Source organism: Perognathus longimembris, chromosome 1 (genome assembly GCF_023159225.1).
Source record: "Perognathus longimembris pacificus isolate PPM17 chromosome 1, ASM2315922v1, whole genome shotgun sequence".
Classification (NCBI taxonomy): Eukaryota; Metazoa; Chordata; class Mammalia; order Rodentia; family Heteromyidae; genus Perognathus; species Perognathus longimembris.
The window spans coordinates 59,990,122-60,006,711 of record NC_063161.1 but is presented as its reverse complement, the minus strand read 5'-3'; the positions used below and the strand labels follow the sequence as shown (position 1 = coordinate 60,006,711).

Sequence of the window (16,590 nt, the reverse complement as noted above, 5' to 3'; positions counted from 1 at the left end):
AATGACTTCATACAAATAAAGTTTGACTATTTTAAAATCTTCCACTTTGGCAATACTATATAGCCCAGAGATAGTTCCGAGGTCAGAATTGTTCTAACACACAGGCTCGAAGAATATAATTTATATAAAATGCATAGGCGCACTATGTTCTATGAAAAACTACTTATACTGAAAAGCATGTAATGTATTTTAATTTAGCCTTAACGCTGAAAATTGTATTTCTTAAAAGACTTTGCAAGGAAATTGCCTTGTCTAAAAATAAAATTCAGAAAATTCATTATTAAGAGACATTCTGTTGATAACATTAATCTTGTGTAAAAAAGTAGACAGCCTTTACCATAAGCTGTCTTATAATACAATGCTCAATTAGGTCGGGTCTGAAGAGACCAGAAGGACCTTTTGGCTGATCTACAATGTAAATGTTGGGACAGTGTGAACTGAGCTACACCACAAAGGAGACTGCGGCGTTGAGCCCAGAACACTCTACATCGGAGCCATGGAGCAGAGTCACCAATGACAGAAAATCCAATCTCTGGGATCTTACGGTCATAAATTTGTATCTTGTCAATAACCCCAACTGCTTCCTCTAATTTCAAAAGTTACTTTGTAACTGAACAAATGTGGCATCCTAACTTCAATGTTAAACTTATTAAAAGACAAAAAATAATAATAATCCATGACTCCCAAACCAGTTGATATCAAAATTATCTAAGAAGCTTGTTTAAAAAAACCAGAATCATCATGTGCTTGCATTTCCACCCTGATTCTAATAAACCATCTATGTGCTATTTGAGACAAGGAAGGAAATATGCATAAGGACTGCGTATCAAAAGTCAACCTATTACTGCTATTTTTGTCTTGTAAATAGCAAAGCATTCATAGCAGTGAAATAACATGTCTGAGGTTTTAGGGTATTTCATTTAAAGAAAACAAGAAAAAGGAGGAAGGAAGGGAGGGAAGAGGAAGAGGAGGAGAAGGCAGCATATATAATAAGATACTGGGTAATAGTTAAATTTTATTTACTATTTTTGCGGTGCTGAGGTTTGAACCCAGGGCCTCAAGCATGTTAGGCAAACACTTTATCACTGAGCTACACCCTCAATCCACTTTCATGTACTTTTAAATCTCTTCTTCGCCTCATCTCTCCTTTGGAAACCTTCCTAGACAAAGCATACTATTCTCCAAAGGGAAGCTCAGGCCACCTTTTTTTTTTTTTTTTTTTTTTGGCCAGTCCTGGGGCTTGGACTCTGGGCCTGAGCACTGTCCCTGGCTTCTTTTTGCTCAAGTCTAGCACTCTGCCACTTGAGCCACAGAGCCACTTCTGGCCATTTTCTGTATATGTGGTGCTGGGGAATCGAACCCAGGGCCTCATGTATATGAGGCAGGCACTCTTTGCCACTAGGCCATATCCCCAGCCCCCTATTTTTTTTTTTAAGCAAATTACTTATAGTATTACATAGCCAGGCAGAAGTCAGTGTCATTCATGGAGCATTTCAATGAATGGATATGAATGTATGTGTATGATGTACTTAAAATTTTTAGGCTTCTCATTTTCTGCTCACAAATGGCACTATAAGGATTCCCATTTTCTACTTAGCAACGAAATTTCAGCACAGTTCACAGGTTCTTTGTTCACCATAGCATTATGCCAAGAGTATATGGCTCTTGATTCCTAACTTTTCTGTTTTAACTTCTCCTTTGGCAGGGAAAAGGGTATCAACTTCTACTTTACCTTTTTAAAGCTTCTCTTGCTCTGTCGCTGTTTGAAGCACAGAGGGCAGTTGCCAGGCACTGATCACTTCATTCTGTACACTCCATTTCCACACCAGGCACTGGGTCTTCACAAAGCCAGATGCCATGGTGTTCACATGGGTGATACTTTACTTCATGATTTCCCCTGTCTAGTTAAGCAAACAGCCAAGATGGAACAAGAAGGCAAGCATGCAGCACTGGTAAGCCATGTGCTCTAGCGCACGTGGTAAATACTCAGAATGTAAAACTATAGCAGGTTAAGGATGTCAACACAGGTAATCCTTTTCTCATCTTCAAGATGTAAAACACTTGGCTTCAGTTATGTTCAAAAAGGGAATGAAGGGGCAGTAGAAGGCTTGCCTAGCATGCATGAAGCCCTGGGTTTAATTCCTCAGCACCACATAAACAGAAAAAGCTGGAAGTGGCGCTGTGGCTCACATGGTATAGTGCTAGCCTTGAACAGAAAGAAGCCAGGGACAGTGCGCAGGTCCTGAGTTCAAGCCCCAGGACTGGCAAAAAAAAAAAAAGAAAAAAGAAAGAAAAATAGACAGGTGCTAGTGGCTCACACAATCCTAGCTACTCAGGAGGCTGAGATCTGAGGATCACAGTTTGAAGCCACCTGAGCAGGAAAGTCCGTGAGACTCTAACTACAATAAACCACTCACAAAAGCCAGAAGTGGCGCTGTGGCTCAAGTGGTAGAATACTAGCCTTGAGCTAAAGAGCTCAGGCGCCTAGGCTGAGAGTTCAAGCCCCCAAACCAGCAAAAACACACAAACGAAAAACTAGGAAGCTATGCACACTACCCTAATCAAAAAAACTATAGTTCTGTGTAAAAAACTTCTTGAGCCAAGCATCCACTGAAGCTGTCTAACTTGAAGTAAAGCTCTACACATTTGCTTCTTCAAAAATGTCTTGTAAAGCCATTTTGAGGTAGAAGAAAAGTCTAAATGGACCTCTGTCTTCTATGCTGGCAAAACTAAACTTTCTGGTCACAGCAGTGCTCAGCTATGATTCTGGTCCATTCCATTTCCCATTCCCACAAGGGCTCTCACTTTATTATCAGCACAGTATAGTTTGCTTCCAGAATGCCCAGTAAAAGTGAAATTGTTCACTTATAGTGAATTAAAAACAAAGTCCCCAGATACCTTAGAGCTGTGTTTTGGCAAGAAAGTTTAACACATACAAAATGAAAACACTACATTTCTACACACACACACACACACACACACACACACACACACCCCTCTCTCTCAAAGTTTTCACCTGTTTCTTTTCTTATACAGTTCAATTGTTTTTAGCGTGCAGCTTACTTAAAATCTAAAAATAAATTTAAAATGATTGTCAAAAAAAATCGTAGAAGAGAGATGAAATGTATAAGGGTACACATAGATTGTCAATGGTTACATTGGTTATATCACATTTCTTGAAAACAGAACTTTTCTGCTTCTGTAAACAACTTTTTCCCACACATGTAAAGTGAGGTTAGTGCTGACATAATTATTGCTATACTCACAGTTTGAATGTCTCCACTGTGTATGAGGTACAAAATCTCCATCCATACACACAACACTGCTCTTACTCACTCGAGAATAGGCACTCACATAACTATAGGTTACAATCACTCAATAATGTTTTCAACACTGGAATGACAGGCAGTCGTGCTACAAATATCAGAGATCAAAATGTCTTCTGGTTGGAGTCCCAGATTTTAACTTATTCTTCATTAGATGAATAGACTGCTCTGTTGACTTCTTCAAAGAAAATAAGATTACTCAGAAGATAAACCATGTCGTGCTAACTACTCCATCTAAGAGTACTCCTTCCCATTTGTCCTCTGACACTTTGCTGTTTTAGCCTCTGAACTTAGCAGCCACCAGAGTCACCTTTCCTCTTGCAGTCTGTCATAGCGTTCTCTTATGCTCTTCGCTAGTTGTTTGATAAACACTCTGTAAATTTTCCCACAGTATGTATGCACTGTCTTCTGTAGTTCCAGTTCTAAAGGCTTTAATAAGGAATGAACATCATCATCTTCAAAGGAACACTAGAGAAAGAAAATAAAAATGCAAAGAAACATATAAAATTATTACCCAAATAATTTCTTCAATCAGTTTAATATTAACAACCTCCACTTAATATCTAAAAAAAATGCTAAACAATATCACAGTTCACAGCTAGCTTGGGTGGAAAAGTCTGTGAGATCCTTAGCTCCAATTAACCACCACACACAAAAAAAAGCCTGAAGTGGAAGCATGGCTCAAGTGATAGAGGCCCAGGCTTAAGCTCTAAGTAAGGGACAGCATCCAAGATCCAAGTTCAAGCCTCAGTACCAACACATACAAAGACAGGCCACTTCACTTGAAGTTGTGAATCAGTGAATGCTAAGAAGAAATTCATCATTTGAATCTTAAGAGCTGCAAGGGACACTGTGGGAGAAGAAATGGAGAGTTCTCTCCTTGGTAGATACTCTGCAGGAAACCAGTCAGTTTTCCAAGAGTGTCCGTGGAAAATGCCAATAATCCTAGCTACTCAGGAAGCTGAGATCTGAGGATCATGGTTCAAAGCCAGTCTGGGAAGCAAAGTCCATGAGACCACCAAAAAGGCTAGATGTGGAGGTGTGGCTCAAGAGACAGAGCGCTAGCCTTGAACAACACCGAGGCCCAGAGTGCTGGCCTGAGGACCAGTGCACACACATAGACAGGCATGCACACAGAGTCTCTTGATATGAATTTTCTGAGATTAAAACAAAACCATGTTCTGAAATTAGGCCACCATGTAACACGACTCTCCTATCTTCACCTCCTAAACAATGAGATTACAGGCATGTGCCATCCTACTCAGCTGTGAGATCTTCTCTTTTAAGACACTGCATAGAACATACCTGACAGGCTTTCTTGGATGTGTGTCCTGACTGCTCCTTTTCTTTGGAGCCTGGTATTCATTATCATGACAACTAGGGCAAAGGTCAACTCCTCTGACAAGCCTTTCTTTCTTTTTTTTTTTTTACATGTCCAACAGATTTATTTTTTTTCTTTTTTTTTTTTTTTTTTTGGCCAGTCCTGGGCCTTGGACTCAGGGCCTGAGCACTGTCCCTGGCTTCTTTTTGCTCAAGGCTAGCACTCTGCCACTTGAGCCACAGCGCCGCTTCTGGCCGTTTTTCTGTATATGTGGTGCTGGGGAATCGAACCTAGGGCCTCGTGTATCCGAGGCAGGCACTCTTGCCACTAGGCTATATCCCCAGCCCCCAACAGATTTATTTTTTAAAGGAATGAATTAAGAGGGAAAAAAAAACAAGGGGCACAGAACTATGGAATAGAAAATAAATACAAACGTAAGCTGTTTTACTAATTGTTTTATAATCACAACAAACTAGTACAGAGAATGCCCTGTACAAAACACAATAAAGGTTCAAAGATTGAGGTGTTCCCTTAGCAAGGCTGAAGATTTCAGTCTCTGATATTTGGAATTTAGGCTGCAGTCCTTGTTTTTGGATGGATCACTGGATGTGTGGCACAGTCCATGCTTTTAACCAGATTTGAACAGAAGGATGGCCACCTGACCCAGGTAGAAGTAGATGAAGTGTTTGGTTTCATGTGTCACATAACTACCGAAGTTTCTCCCCATGATGCAGTGCCAGGTGGGATTGTACTTCTTGTCAAACTCCTTCTTGATATGGGCCACAATGTCCTTCTCTATGTTGTATTTCTCCAGCACCTGGGTAGCGCACTCCACCTTGTCCTGTTGCATCTCCTCCGACATGTCCGCATTTTTGATCACCGCCTTTCGGTCGCACATGGTTACCGTGTGGGCAGGGAGCACCCGATTTCAACGGTCTCAGGAGGCAGGAGCTGGCGTGGCTCAAGGCGAGGAAGAGAGACGGCCGCTACCGAAGCCGTGGCGCATCTCTGACAAGCCTTTCTTAATCCATTTCACACAATCCACACAATCCAATCCACACAAGCCTTTGGAAGGTCATGCTTTATATTAAGACTGTTAGTTAAAACCGGAAGTAGGTAAATTGTAAGGCTGTGATGATCACAATTAGGCACTCAGGAATTTTCAAACAGCTGAACATGTATAGAAAGTACAGCAGAACAGCGGTTCAGAATCCAACAAAACCTGACTGTATACACACACACACACACACGAGAAGGTACTGTGGTAGAAAATATTCAAGGCTCCTTTGCAAAGACAATTATGCAAACATAAGCAGAGTATGAAGTAAAACAAAGTAACATGGGAACACAAGGAAACATAGTAATTCAGAATGAAATACATGAAGCAGGAAATACCTTACAGGGCCATAAAATGTTCTACTGTTTTTTAATTTGCAGTTTTTAAACTTAATATTTTTATTTACTGTGCAACTACTATTTAACCAATATGTATGGACAGCAAAAACTGATTTGCTGGCAAAAATTGCTATGCATTTGCATTTTAAAGATAGCTTACATCCTTTATAATTCATACCATTCACTGCATTCCCTAGTTATGACTAAGCTTCTTCTGAAAATTGCATAAATAGCCTTGTATGAATGTAATTCTTTAAAAAATTACACTTTTCATTGAATTATAGATAAGAACATAAACCAAGAGCACCATAAAAGACTGATTAACTTCATCAAGCTGAAAAATGAATTAATATAAGCTGTAGTTACTACAGACTCAAAATAAACACCAAAAAAATCATTAATTCGGTATTCAAAACCATTTTAAAAATAAGAGCTACTGTTCTTAAATAGAGTATAATTATTCACCTTAAAATTTACTCCGATTTTAAAAGGCATGTAATTATAAGACAAAAGGGGGAGAAAAATCAAATAAGATCAGACATACTTCACTAATAACAGATATTTTAAAATTCTCAAAAGGAAATAAAATAATCTCATTTTTATAGGAATGCATTTCTTTTCTACCCTACAGTCTCAGAACCCCAAAAGTACTTTTCTTCATTTTTATCACCTCCTGAAAACTCGGAATAAAGCAGCATTAAAATATTATATTAATTTCTGAAGGCATTACAAGGCCTGTTACATTAAAATGAAAACCAACACAAAATGTATAATTCTTCAATGAGTATAGTTATATCATGATAACCTGATTTACTTAATAACTTCATCTGCCAAGTTTATAAAACAAGAAACTTAGCAATTATTCCACAAAAATACCAGCCAAGGGGCTGGGAGTATGGCCTACTGGTAGAGTACTTGCCTCGTATACACAAAGCCCTGGGTTCAATTCCTCACTCCCACATATATAGAAAAAGCCAGAAGTGGTGCTGTGGCTCAAGTGGTAGAGCTCTAGCCTTGAGCAAAAAGAAGCCAGGGACAGTGCTCAGGCCCTGAGTTTTAGCCCCAGGACTGGCCAGAAAAAAAAAAAATACAAGCCAACAATGAGGAGTACTTCCTGTCTACTACTGAGTTAAGAAACCCTGATGTTGGGCTGGGAATATGGCCTAGTGGCAAGAGAGCTCGCCTCGTATACATGAAGCCCTGGGTTCGATTCTCCAGCACCACATATCTAGAAAACGGCCAGAAGTGGCGCTGTGGCTCAAGTGGCAGAGTGCTAGCCTTGAGCAAAAAGAAGCCACAGTGCTCAGGCCCTGAGTCCAAGCCCCAGGACTGGCCAAAAAAAAAAAAAAGAAAAGAAAGAAACCCTGATGTTGGGAGAAAACGATTCCTTCTCAAGGTGGGCCATCAACATGGTACATCATCCATCTCCATCCCAGCCATTGAAACTGTCATCTCTCACCCAACAATGCCTCCTCTCTCTGTGGACCTTTGCGCGACCTCACAATCCTTCTCCAGAGCAGTTCTCAGCCCAATTAGCTCACTCATCTGGCAAACGTTCTTTGGGCCCATTTCAAACAGCTCCCTTTCAACAAGGCTTCCCTGACCTTTCAAGGCAAATCTAAACTCTTTTTCTAGTGCAGTCTCTGTCATAATCACTAACAGTTTTTTTTTATTTGTAATGCTATCAATGAGACTATACTAGTCCAAGATTTTCATTAGCAAAAAATGTGAATCCAGCAAACAGAGGAGTCATCAGCTCTTCTGATCCCACACACGTGAGCCAAGCACGCATCCCTATTACTGTGTTTAGATTTCACATTTACTAAGATTAAGCAATCTAGCTGAAGAGAGCACATGTGAGAGGTGAGTGGCCCTGTATACTTCTCCCTGGGGAGCAGTGAATTAGCTGACCGCTCTCTCGGATTTGTCCCAAGTCAAGATCCCTAACAGTCTCAGAGCTCTGGTTCAAGTGTCCATCTTGAGGTTTATGAGATAAAATTATCTCCCCCTATTAACTGACTAATTACACAAAAGTTTTCTTGTAAAAACAAGAAGGAAAGAGAACAGACACTAGGGTAAGGGTAGAGGAGACATGTGATTGTTTCTAAAATCATTACAAAGTAAGTGCTTAAAAAGAGAAAGATCTCACAACACATTAAGGTGGCACATGCCTGTAATCTCATCACTTAGGAGGTAAAGATAGGAGAATCATGATGTCAGGGCCAGCCAGGACTACACAGCAAAGCATTCTCTCAAAACAAAGAGAAAGCCCTATTTCTAAATGCAACAAATGAACAAACAAATAAATAAAATACCCAATAAGTGTAATACATGTTCAAAACCTGTAAGAAATCTGTAAAACATATCTGAAAGACAGTCTTTGTTCTCCGTTACAATTATCTTAGCATTATTATTTTAGTCTGTTTTCTGCTGCTTTAATAAATACATAAAGTTAGGTAGAAAGAGGGCTATAAGCTCAACAGCCCTGGAAATCCAAGAATATGGCTCCAGCCAGGCTAGGCCTCTGGTGAGGGCTTTATGGCAGAAAGTGGAACATGCATATGCCCAAGAGGGCCTAAGTGAGAGGCCTGGCTCACCCTGTAACAACCTACTCTCAAAAACTATCCTACTTCAATGGAACTGTATGAATCCCTTTATGAGAATGAAACCCCTTCGCCCTAAAAGTCCCATTACCTCTGTTACTTTAACAATTAACTTTCCACATGAGGGTTTTAGGCCACCACCAGGATTTGAACTCAGCCTCATGTACTCTCAACTTGCTTCCCCATGGCTGATGGTTTACCACTTGAATCACTCTTCCAACCTGGCTTTATGCTGAGTGTTTTGGAGACTGAGTATCACAGACTTGTCTGCCTGAGCTGGCCTCAGATTGTGATCTTCCAGGTCTCAGCCTCCTGAGTGCCATGGGCATCTCTGACTCTAATGTGAGTTTTCATGGACTTAAAAGTACATCCATCCCATGATAGCGGCCCCTGACGTAATGTATGAAGCTAATATGGGCCCAATAAAATGACCAAGATGATTTCTACTAAATTAAACAAACTGATACATGTAAGGAAATAAATACACAATAGCTAGGATACTACTAAAAAGGATATGCCATAAAGAGGGAATGGCCCTACCAGATATTAAAACACAACACAAAGCCATTTCAACTGGTCTATTAGTCCACAATCAACAACCAATAGGAAAAACGGAAAATGCAGAAATTACAAATGGATTTTAGTGTAGGGTAAGGTCAGTATCCTAACCCCTAAGTTGAAACAGACTTTTAAATAAACAGTGCTAGATAGTGTAGTAAGAGAGCCATTTGGGAAGAATGTATACCCATTCCTCATCCTAAAGATCTGAATAAATGTTAAAACAGTACACAGATGAATTCTCCTATGACTAGCTCTATAATCTGACTACAGGTAGGAAAAGGTTGTTTGATTATGACCAGAAAAAGGAAAAGGCTGGTAACCTTATGATATAAACTGATTAACATAAGATGTTTTAAACAAAGTCAAAATGGGAGAAAATGCTCATAATAATATGTCACAGATAAAAGACTAAAAGCTGGGTACAGATGGCTCACACCTATAATTCTACCAAGGAGTAAAGATCATTTTGAGAAAGAACTGTGAACACAAGACTTTACAGTACAGAAGTTTTGATAAGAAGTAGAGGATTTCTAGGATTTTAGACTATCCCCACCAACCGCTTATTGGATCAAAGGGCAAACTAGATGAAATCCTTTGCATTATTTTTGCAAACCCTCCATATGCTTGGCAAGGTTTTTCAAATAGAAAGTTCCTGCACAGTATATGACACTTTGGTCAAAATCAGCATCATTAATGGGGACAATAGACAAAGGTGAATGTCAGCCTCAGAAGACACAGCATCACATATGGATGATCAGAAGCAGGCTAACCTGAACTAATCACAAGGAAAAAGACCAAAATAAAAGTATAAAGCAAGCAGGCAAGCAAGAAGAAAAATGAAAAGGTAGGGTGGAGGGGTTCTATTCTCAAATAATGCCAGTGTCTTAAAAGAAAAAGCCTAAGAATCTATTTGTTGACCAAGAATTGTAAATAAAGGCAAATGGTAACAGATAAGTACCAATATTAAATTTGGGGGGCTAAGTACTATATTGTGACTAATAAGAAAATGTTGTTATTCTTACCAAAATACACCAAAGCATTTAGGGATAAATGTAATGCATGCAATAAGCCACAACAAATAATTCAGAAGAATATACAATATAGAATGAGAACAATAAAACAAACAGGGAAAACTGTTAGTAACTGATGAATCTAAGTAAAAGGCTAGTAGAAATTCTTTGCATTGTTTTTGCAAATCCTCCATAAGCTTACAAGGTTTTCCAAATAAAAAGTTTAGAAAAAAAAAAAAAGGCAAGCTTACATTTCTTAGGGCTTCATAAACAGCTCTGAACGCTGGCTGCTTCTCATCATGGTAGACACCCCTGTTCCCATGAAGAATGGAGATTCCTCCTTTCTCAGCTTCCAGGCAATTGCTCCCATATATACAGTGATCTGGTCGATAATTCCAGTGACACGGAAAAACATAAAGGCTTTCTACATAAAGAAAAAGCAAACAATGAAGCATTTATCCTAGAAAACTTAATATTTTGTAAAATTGTAATGTAAAAATAGAGCTTTGACAGAATAAGATTTTACTGAATTAAGATAGTGGAAAATATACCCTAGGCTTTAGATTTCTTTGAACCAAATCAATATTTGAGGAAAGACTTACTCTGTCTCAAGTGTAAATAAATAGTGACAATGATCAGTATAAGCCAGTTCAAACGAATGGGTCTTTCTGTCTAATTATTGCCTGTGATTGTTTCTACAAATGCCAAGGACAAAAGGGAGTTACAGGATTACCTGGATTATGAAAAAACATGATATTCAATAGGTCTTGATCGCCCCAGGTGATGTTTAGTTTGTATTTCTTAAGCAATGGCATAAGTATGTCTCCCCATTGTAGCCGCACAGTTGTCATATCATTCTGTTGATAAAAATATCCAAGATTCTCAGAACTTCAGGTTTACATTCCTCCCCTAACAAATCTTACAGGAGCACAAGAAGAAATATAAACTCCTTTTGTTATTAATAACCCTAGAAGTGAAAAGCAGAAAAGATAACAAAAGAGCCCGACACTGGTGGCTCACACCTGTAATCCTATCTACTCAGGAGGCTGTGATTTGAGGGTTGTGGTTCAAAGACAGCCTGGGCAGGAATGTCCATGATACTCTTATCTCAAATAAACCACCAGAAAACCTGAAGTGGAGTGGTGGCTCAAAGTGATAGAGCACTAGGCCTGAGTAAAAAAGCTCAAGGACAAAGCCCAGACCCTGAATTCAAGCCCCTTTACTGACCAAAAAAAAAGATAACAAAAGATCTAAAGCAGGCTGGGAATATGGTCTAGTGGTAGTGCTTGCTTCATATCATGAAAGCCCTGGGTTTGATTCCTCAGCACCACATATATAGAAAAAGCCAGGAGTGGCATTGTGACTCAAGTGGGAGAGTGCTAACCTTGACCAAAAAGAAGCGAGGGGTAGTGCTCAGGTCCTGAGTTTAAGCCCCAGGACTTGGGAAAGAAAAAAAAAAAAGATCTGAAGCTACATTTAATAGTGAAAAAGCTACAAGGCAGCAAAGAAAGGGAAAATAGCGATAGTTGCTACATCTTCATCTTAAGATGTATTTTGAGAACATAGGATAATCTTACTACAGTGTATTACTATAATTTTCCACTGTCTCATTATTATTGTTAATCTCTTACTGGCTCTGCCTGTAGTTTGGTACTCCCCAAACTTCCAGGTACCCACTTAAGGATCTTGGATATCAATCCTCTTCTTATTCCTCATAAAATCAGTAATGCACAGAAGAAAGGACTGTGAAGTTTAGAAATTACTTTAACTCCTACATCTCTATTAGTAAAACATTGCACAAACAAAACAGTAAGAGGAGAGGCAAAAACTACTGAGGTATTAAAGAACAGCATTTAGCTCATAAAAGCTAAGTAAAAAAGTAGACTATATAGACAAAAATATAGCTATTTTTTAACTTTTAAAATCGAAATGGTATTAAATTATCTCTATGGTTTTCTGCAACACTAAACTTCTCATAGTTCTACAAATTCCCATGCAGTTATTGAGAAATCATATTATTTCTTGGTAGATAATCTTATAGCACCATCTTCTGGTATAACATTAGCAAGCAGTCTAATAATCAGGAAATAAAAATCATATTAAGCTGGCTTTACTTACTCAAACTTTATGGCCTATGCAATGATAAAATTCAGAATACAATAATAACAAACTAAAGAATGATGCTTACTAATTCTGGAACAAAAAACTAAATTTAAATCAAGATTTGCAAAGGTTCAGAAAATGGAAGTTTATTAAAACATGTTTCATCTGGTTATTAGGTTTCAAGAGCCACAGGAATGCTGACACACAGTGGTGGTGGCTACACATGGCCATCCCTTAGTCATTCAGCCATTCTAAATGGTGAGATTTAAGCAGGTATGTAGAGGAGAGAAAACTGTAATAATGTAAATTCTGATCTACCATACAAAAATGTAACAAATATATACACCTACAAATACAGACTCCTAGGACACAGTATCCTTTAACGTCTCATTTATTCCTAGTAGATGTTCAGGAATGCACCGCGAAGGGAAAGCCAACAGTAGGTGTTTGCCCAGGAGTCATTTCTTTTTAGCTACCGTTTATAATCTGCCTATTAAGGTCCTGGTCTGTACTAAATACTTTACATGGATCTCTTCCAAGGTAATTTGGTAAGTCAGCTTATGTTTGTTTTTTGGTTGAAAGAGTTGACAGTGAGAGCTAACTAGGTGGCCAGCAGTTAAGCAGTTCTCAGGAGGCAAAGCTACACCTCAAGCCTGTCTGAGCACCACACCAATCAATGACTTCCAACTGACCACATCCAGGTAATTCCATGGTATACAGTAAAACATAGTCACATATTCAGAATACAATCAGTGTATTTACTCTGACGCTTCTACTGACCCTGAAATTTGAAAAAATTAGAAACAAGATCATTTTAAATTAACTTCCAATGTACCATTATAATAGATAACACTGATATGTATGAGCCACTGCCTTAACTCACTTAATCTTCACCAAAGCTTGAAGACATTGCTATTGTTATCATTCCACTTTACAGATGCACAAAATTAAGCCTGCAAATAGCTCAAGCTTATACAAGTTCAGTGAATTACCAAAAAGTTAGGTAAGGTAAAATGCCAGGTTGGACGCAAACCAACAGGGTAGAGTCTACACTCTGTTCCATAGCTCTGCTGCCCTAAGATAGTTGAGACTCAACTGCTCTGTGTCTGTGTGACTACTTCCTGCAGTAACAACCCAGAGGGTGAGGTTCAACATGTATGCAGTTATATCACTTCCTGTGCTGTGAGTGATGCCATCTGATTTGACTTATGCTGATGATGTGCAAACAGAATACCATGAACACACTTTTCTTCATTTATTCTATGCATAGAAATTCTGAATAGTTTAGTCTATACTTTAATAGAACAACACCAAATTGGAAAGCAATTTCAAGAAACACTAACCAACTACTTCTACCTAGCAACTTACCTTGAAATACTTCCTTCTCATTCGAGTCATGTTCATCAACATGACCCCTGAGTTCACTCCAGTTTTGCCATAGTATGGGTGTCTAGCAAAGCGGTTGTACCATCCTATTCGAGGCTCCTCGTGCTCTGGTGCCATTGCAGCAATTTGTGTGGAATTAAATTTCTTCAGTAAAGACCACATATCATCAACAGGTCGTAAGAAGAGGATATCAGTGTCAACATACAATAGGGAGTCAACTTCTTTCAGGATTAACTATGAGGAAAGATAATTAAATAATTACTTACAGTTTAATAAAAAACAAAAGAGGGGCTGGGAATATGACCGAGTGGCAAGAGTGCTTGCCTTGTATATACATGAAGCCCTGGATTCCATTCCCCAGCACCACATACATAGAAAATGGCCAGAAGTGGCACTGTGGCTCAAGTGGCAGAAGCCAGGGACAGTACTCAGCCCCTAAGTCCAAGGCCCAGGACTGGCAGAGAGAGAGAGAGAGAGAGAGAGAGAGAGAAAGAGAGAGACAGAGAGAGAGAGAGAGAGAGAGACAGAGACAGAGACAGAGAGAGAGACAGAGAGAGACAGAGAAAGAGACAGAGAGAAACAGAGAGAGACAGAGAGAGAGAGAGAAAAGAAAACAAAAGACACTTTAGTTACCAAAACAAAAATAGCAATACCAACAACTGGGAGAATCAAAGCATTATCTTCAAAAATCAGGAAGGAGGGCTGGGAATATGGATTAGCAGTAGAATGCTTGTCTAGCATGCATGAAGCCCTGGGTTTGATTCCTCAGCCCCACATAAACACAAAAAGCAGGAAGTAGCACTGTGGCTCAAATGGTACAGTGCTACCTTTGAGCAAAAGGAAGCAAGGGGCAGTGCTCAAGCCCTGAGTTCAAACCCCAGGACTTGCAAAAAGAAAATCAGGGGATTGGGAATATGGCCTAGTGGCAAGAGTGCTTGCCTCATATACATGAAGCCCTAGGTTCGAGTCCTCAGCACCACATATATAGAAAAGGCCAGAAGTGGCGCTGTGGCTCAAGTGGTAGAGTGCTAGCCTTGAGCAAAAAGAAGCCAGGGACAGTGCTCAGGCCCTGAGTTCAAGGCCCAGGACTGGCCAAAAAAAAAAAAAATCAAAGGGAGCATTTGTCATAATGGAAAGTAACACTCAGAGTGTATTCATATCTTGAACACCAATTCCTGAGATAAATAAAGAGTTAAGTCAATACAATGGAAAACTTTCTGAACTTGTTCCCTCAGCCTATAACAATGACACTTTTCCAGCATGAACTAGTAAGTGGGAGAGCCAAACTGAAAGCCAAGCCACAGGTTGTAAACATACCAGAGGAGAAAATATACACTTGGGCTGGGGATATAGCCTAGTGGCAAGAGTGCCTGCCTCGGATACACGAGGCCCTAGGTTCGATTCCCCAGCACCACATATACAGAAAACGGCCAGAAGCGGCGCTGTGGCTCAAGTGGCAGAGTGCTAGCCTTGAGCAGGAAGAAGCCAGGGACAGTGCTCAGGCCCTGAGTCCAAGGCCCACGACTGGCCAAAAAAAAAAAAAAAAAAGAAAATATACACTTGACAAGGGAAAGCATTTTACCAATCTAACTATACTACCAACCTTTCTGGGATTTATCAAATGTGTTTGAGATGGGGTCTAACTGGCTGGACTGGGCTGGCCTCAAACTTGCAATCCTCTTGCCTCTGCCTTTTCAGTTGCTGGACTTACAGGCATATACCATCATGCTTGGACAAAATTTGCACTTTTAAACATGCTTTCACTATAGCTTTAATTGGTTCTATGATTCTTACTTTTATTTTTTGCCAGTCCTGGAGCTTGAACTCAGGGTCTGGGCACTGTCCTCGAACCTCTTGGTGCTCAAAGCTAGTGTTCTACCACTTGAGCCATTTCTATTTATGTGGTACTAAGGAATCAAACCCAGAGCTTCATGCTAGGCAAGCACTCTACCACTAAGCCACATTCCCAGCCCTGTTCTATGACTTTTTTACTCATACTTAAAAGGAAACAGCATGTACTTCTGTGTGCTTGCTTATTTATCTAGGTTCGTATGTAACTTTTCAAAAATTCATCTGCATAAAAGTTTCAAATTAAGAAGAAAGTAAACAAAAACATCATGGGGTGGGGTGAGTGGGACAGAAACTTACGGGCAAGAATAACCTCTGGGAAGCACATGGCTTAAAGAGTTTTTTCCACTCTGCTGCATTCTCACTTGGAAAGGTAATGGGATACAACGTGTAATTAAATCTTTGTAGAAATGACCAGCTGTTGAGCTAAAAAATTAAAAAATAAAATTAAAAAGCTTGCTTCATTTTCAATTTTCACTGTAATAGAAATCAATAGTTATGACAAAAAAACTGACATAAAGGTCACACACATATAGTCTATGTTGTACAGTTAAAAGTAAGATCCTTTTTTTCCATCCTTTTCTTTGTTTACATTCAAAATAAAAAATTCACAGTACTATCCCAGAGAGACTGTACTTGTAGACATGTGGGACATAGTGTGAAAGTTATCAGGGTGTGAACCAAAGGCTGGGAGAGCTCAAGATGAAAGCCTACCAGCAATCATTCTCCTTCACCTGTGTAAATTCTCTCAGCCCTAAACAAATAAAAATCAGAAAAATTAAGATTCTAATTTTATTTCCACAGAATATACAATGTTTACATTCAAATCAGGCTAATATAAAACTACTTTGTCCATTTATGCAGTTTTAAGGTGTACTGATATTCCTGCTAAAGTATTCTGAAAAAAACATTCAATGTCAATGTTAAAAACTCATGACAAAAAGACAAAATACATATATGAAAGTCTATAATAAACTAATACACTCTTCAATGCATTTCAAGACATTCAACTATTCCAAATACAGTTAATAATTATG

General features: G+C 39.1%; 2 protein-coding genes across 3 annotated transcripts in view; both read right to left on the bottom strand.

Moving 5' to 3' along the window:
• Positions 1-2,402: 2,402 nt before the first annotated feature.
• The window catches only part of Gxylt1 (glucoside xylosyltransferase 1), a 36,708-nt gene continuing 22,520 nt past the window's right edge, over positions 2,403-16,590 (bottom strand). For both annotated transcript variants that reach the window (XM_048366277.1, XM_048366268.1), the window contains exons 4-8: positions 15,854-15,979; positions 13,688-13,939; positions 10,950-11,073; positions 10,468-10,640; positions 2,403-3,794 (exon numbers count right to left, since the gene is read on the bottom strand). In XM_048366277.1, coding sequence (XP_048222234.1) covers positions 3,633-3,794; positions 10,468-10,640; positions 10,950-11,073; positions 13,688-13,939; positions 15,854-15,979 — 837 coding nt within the window. In that variant the 3' untranslated portion in view covers positions 2,403-3,632. The remainder of the gene's footprint in view (positions 3,795-10,467; positions 10,641-10,949; positions 11,074-13,687; positions 13,940-15,853; positions 15,980-16,590) is intronic.
• On the bottom strand, positions 5,087-6,053 carry LOC125365961 (dynein light chain 1, cytoplasmic-like). Its single transcript, XM_048366291.1, has one exon. The coding sequence runs from the start codon at positions 5,543-5,545 to the stop codon at positions 5,276-5,278; it is 270 nt and encodes an 89-aa protein (XP_048222248.1). The 5' UTR covers positions 5,546-6,053; the 3' UTR covers positions 5,087-5,275.

Bases quoted from the DNA above. Each gene is read 5' to 3' on its own strand.
- LOC125365961 (XM_048366291.1), bottom strand. From the start codon at position 5,545: ATGTGCGACCGAAAGGCGGTGATCAAAAATGCGGACATGTCGGAGGAG.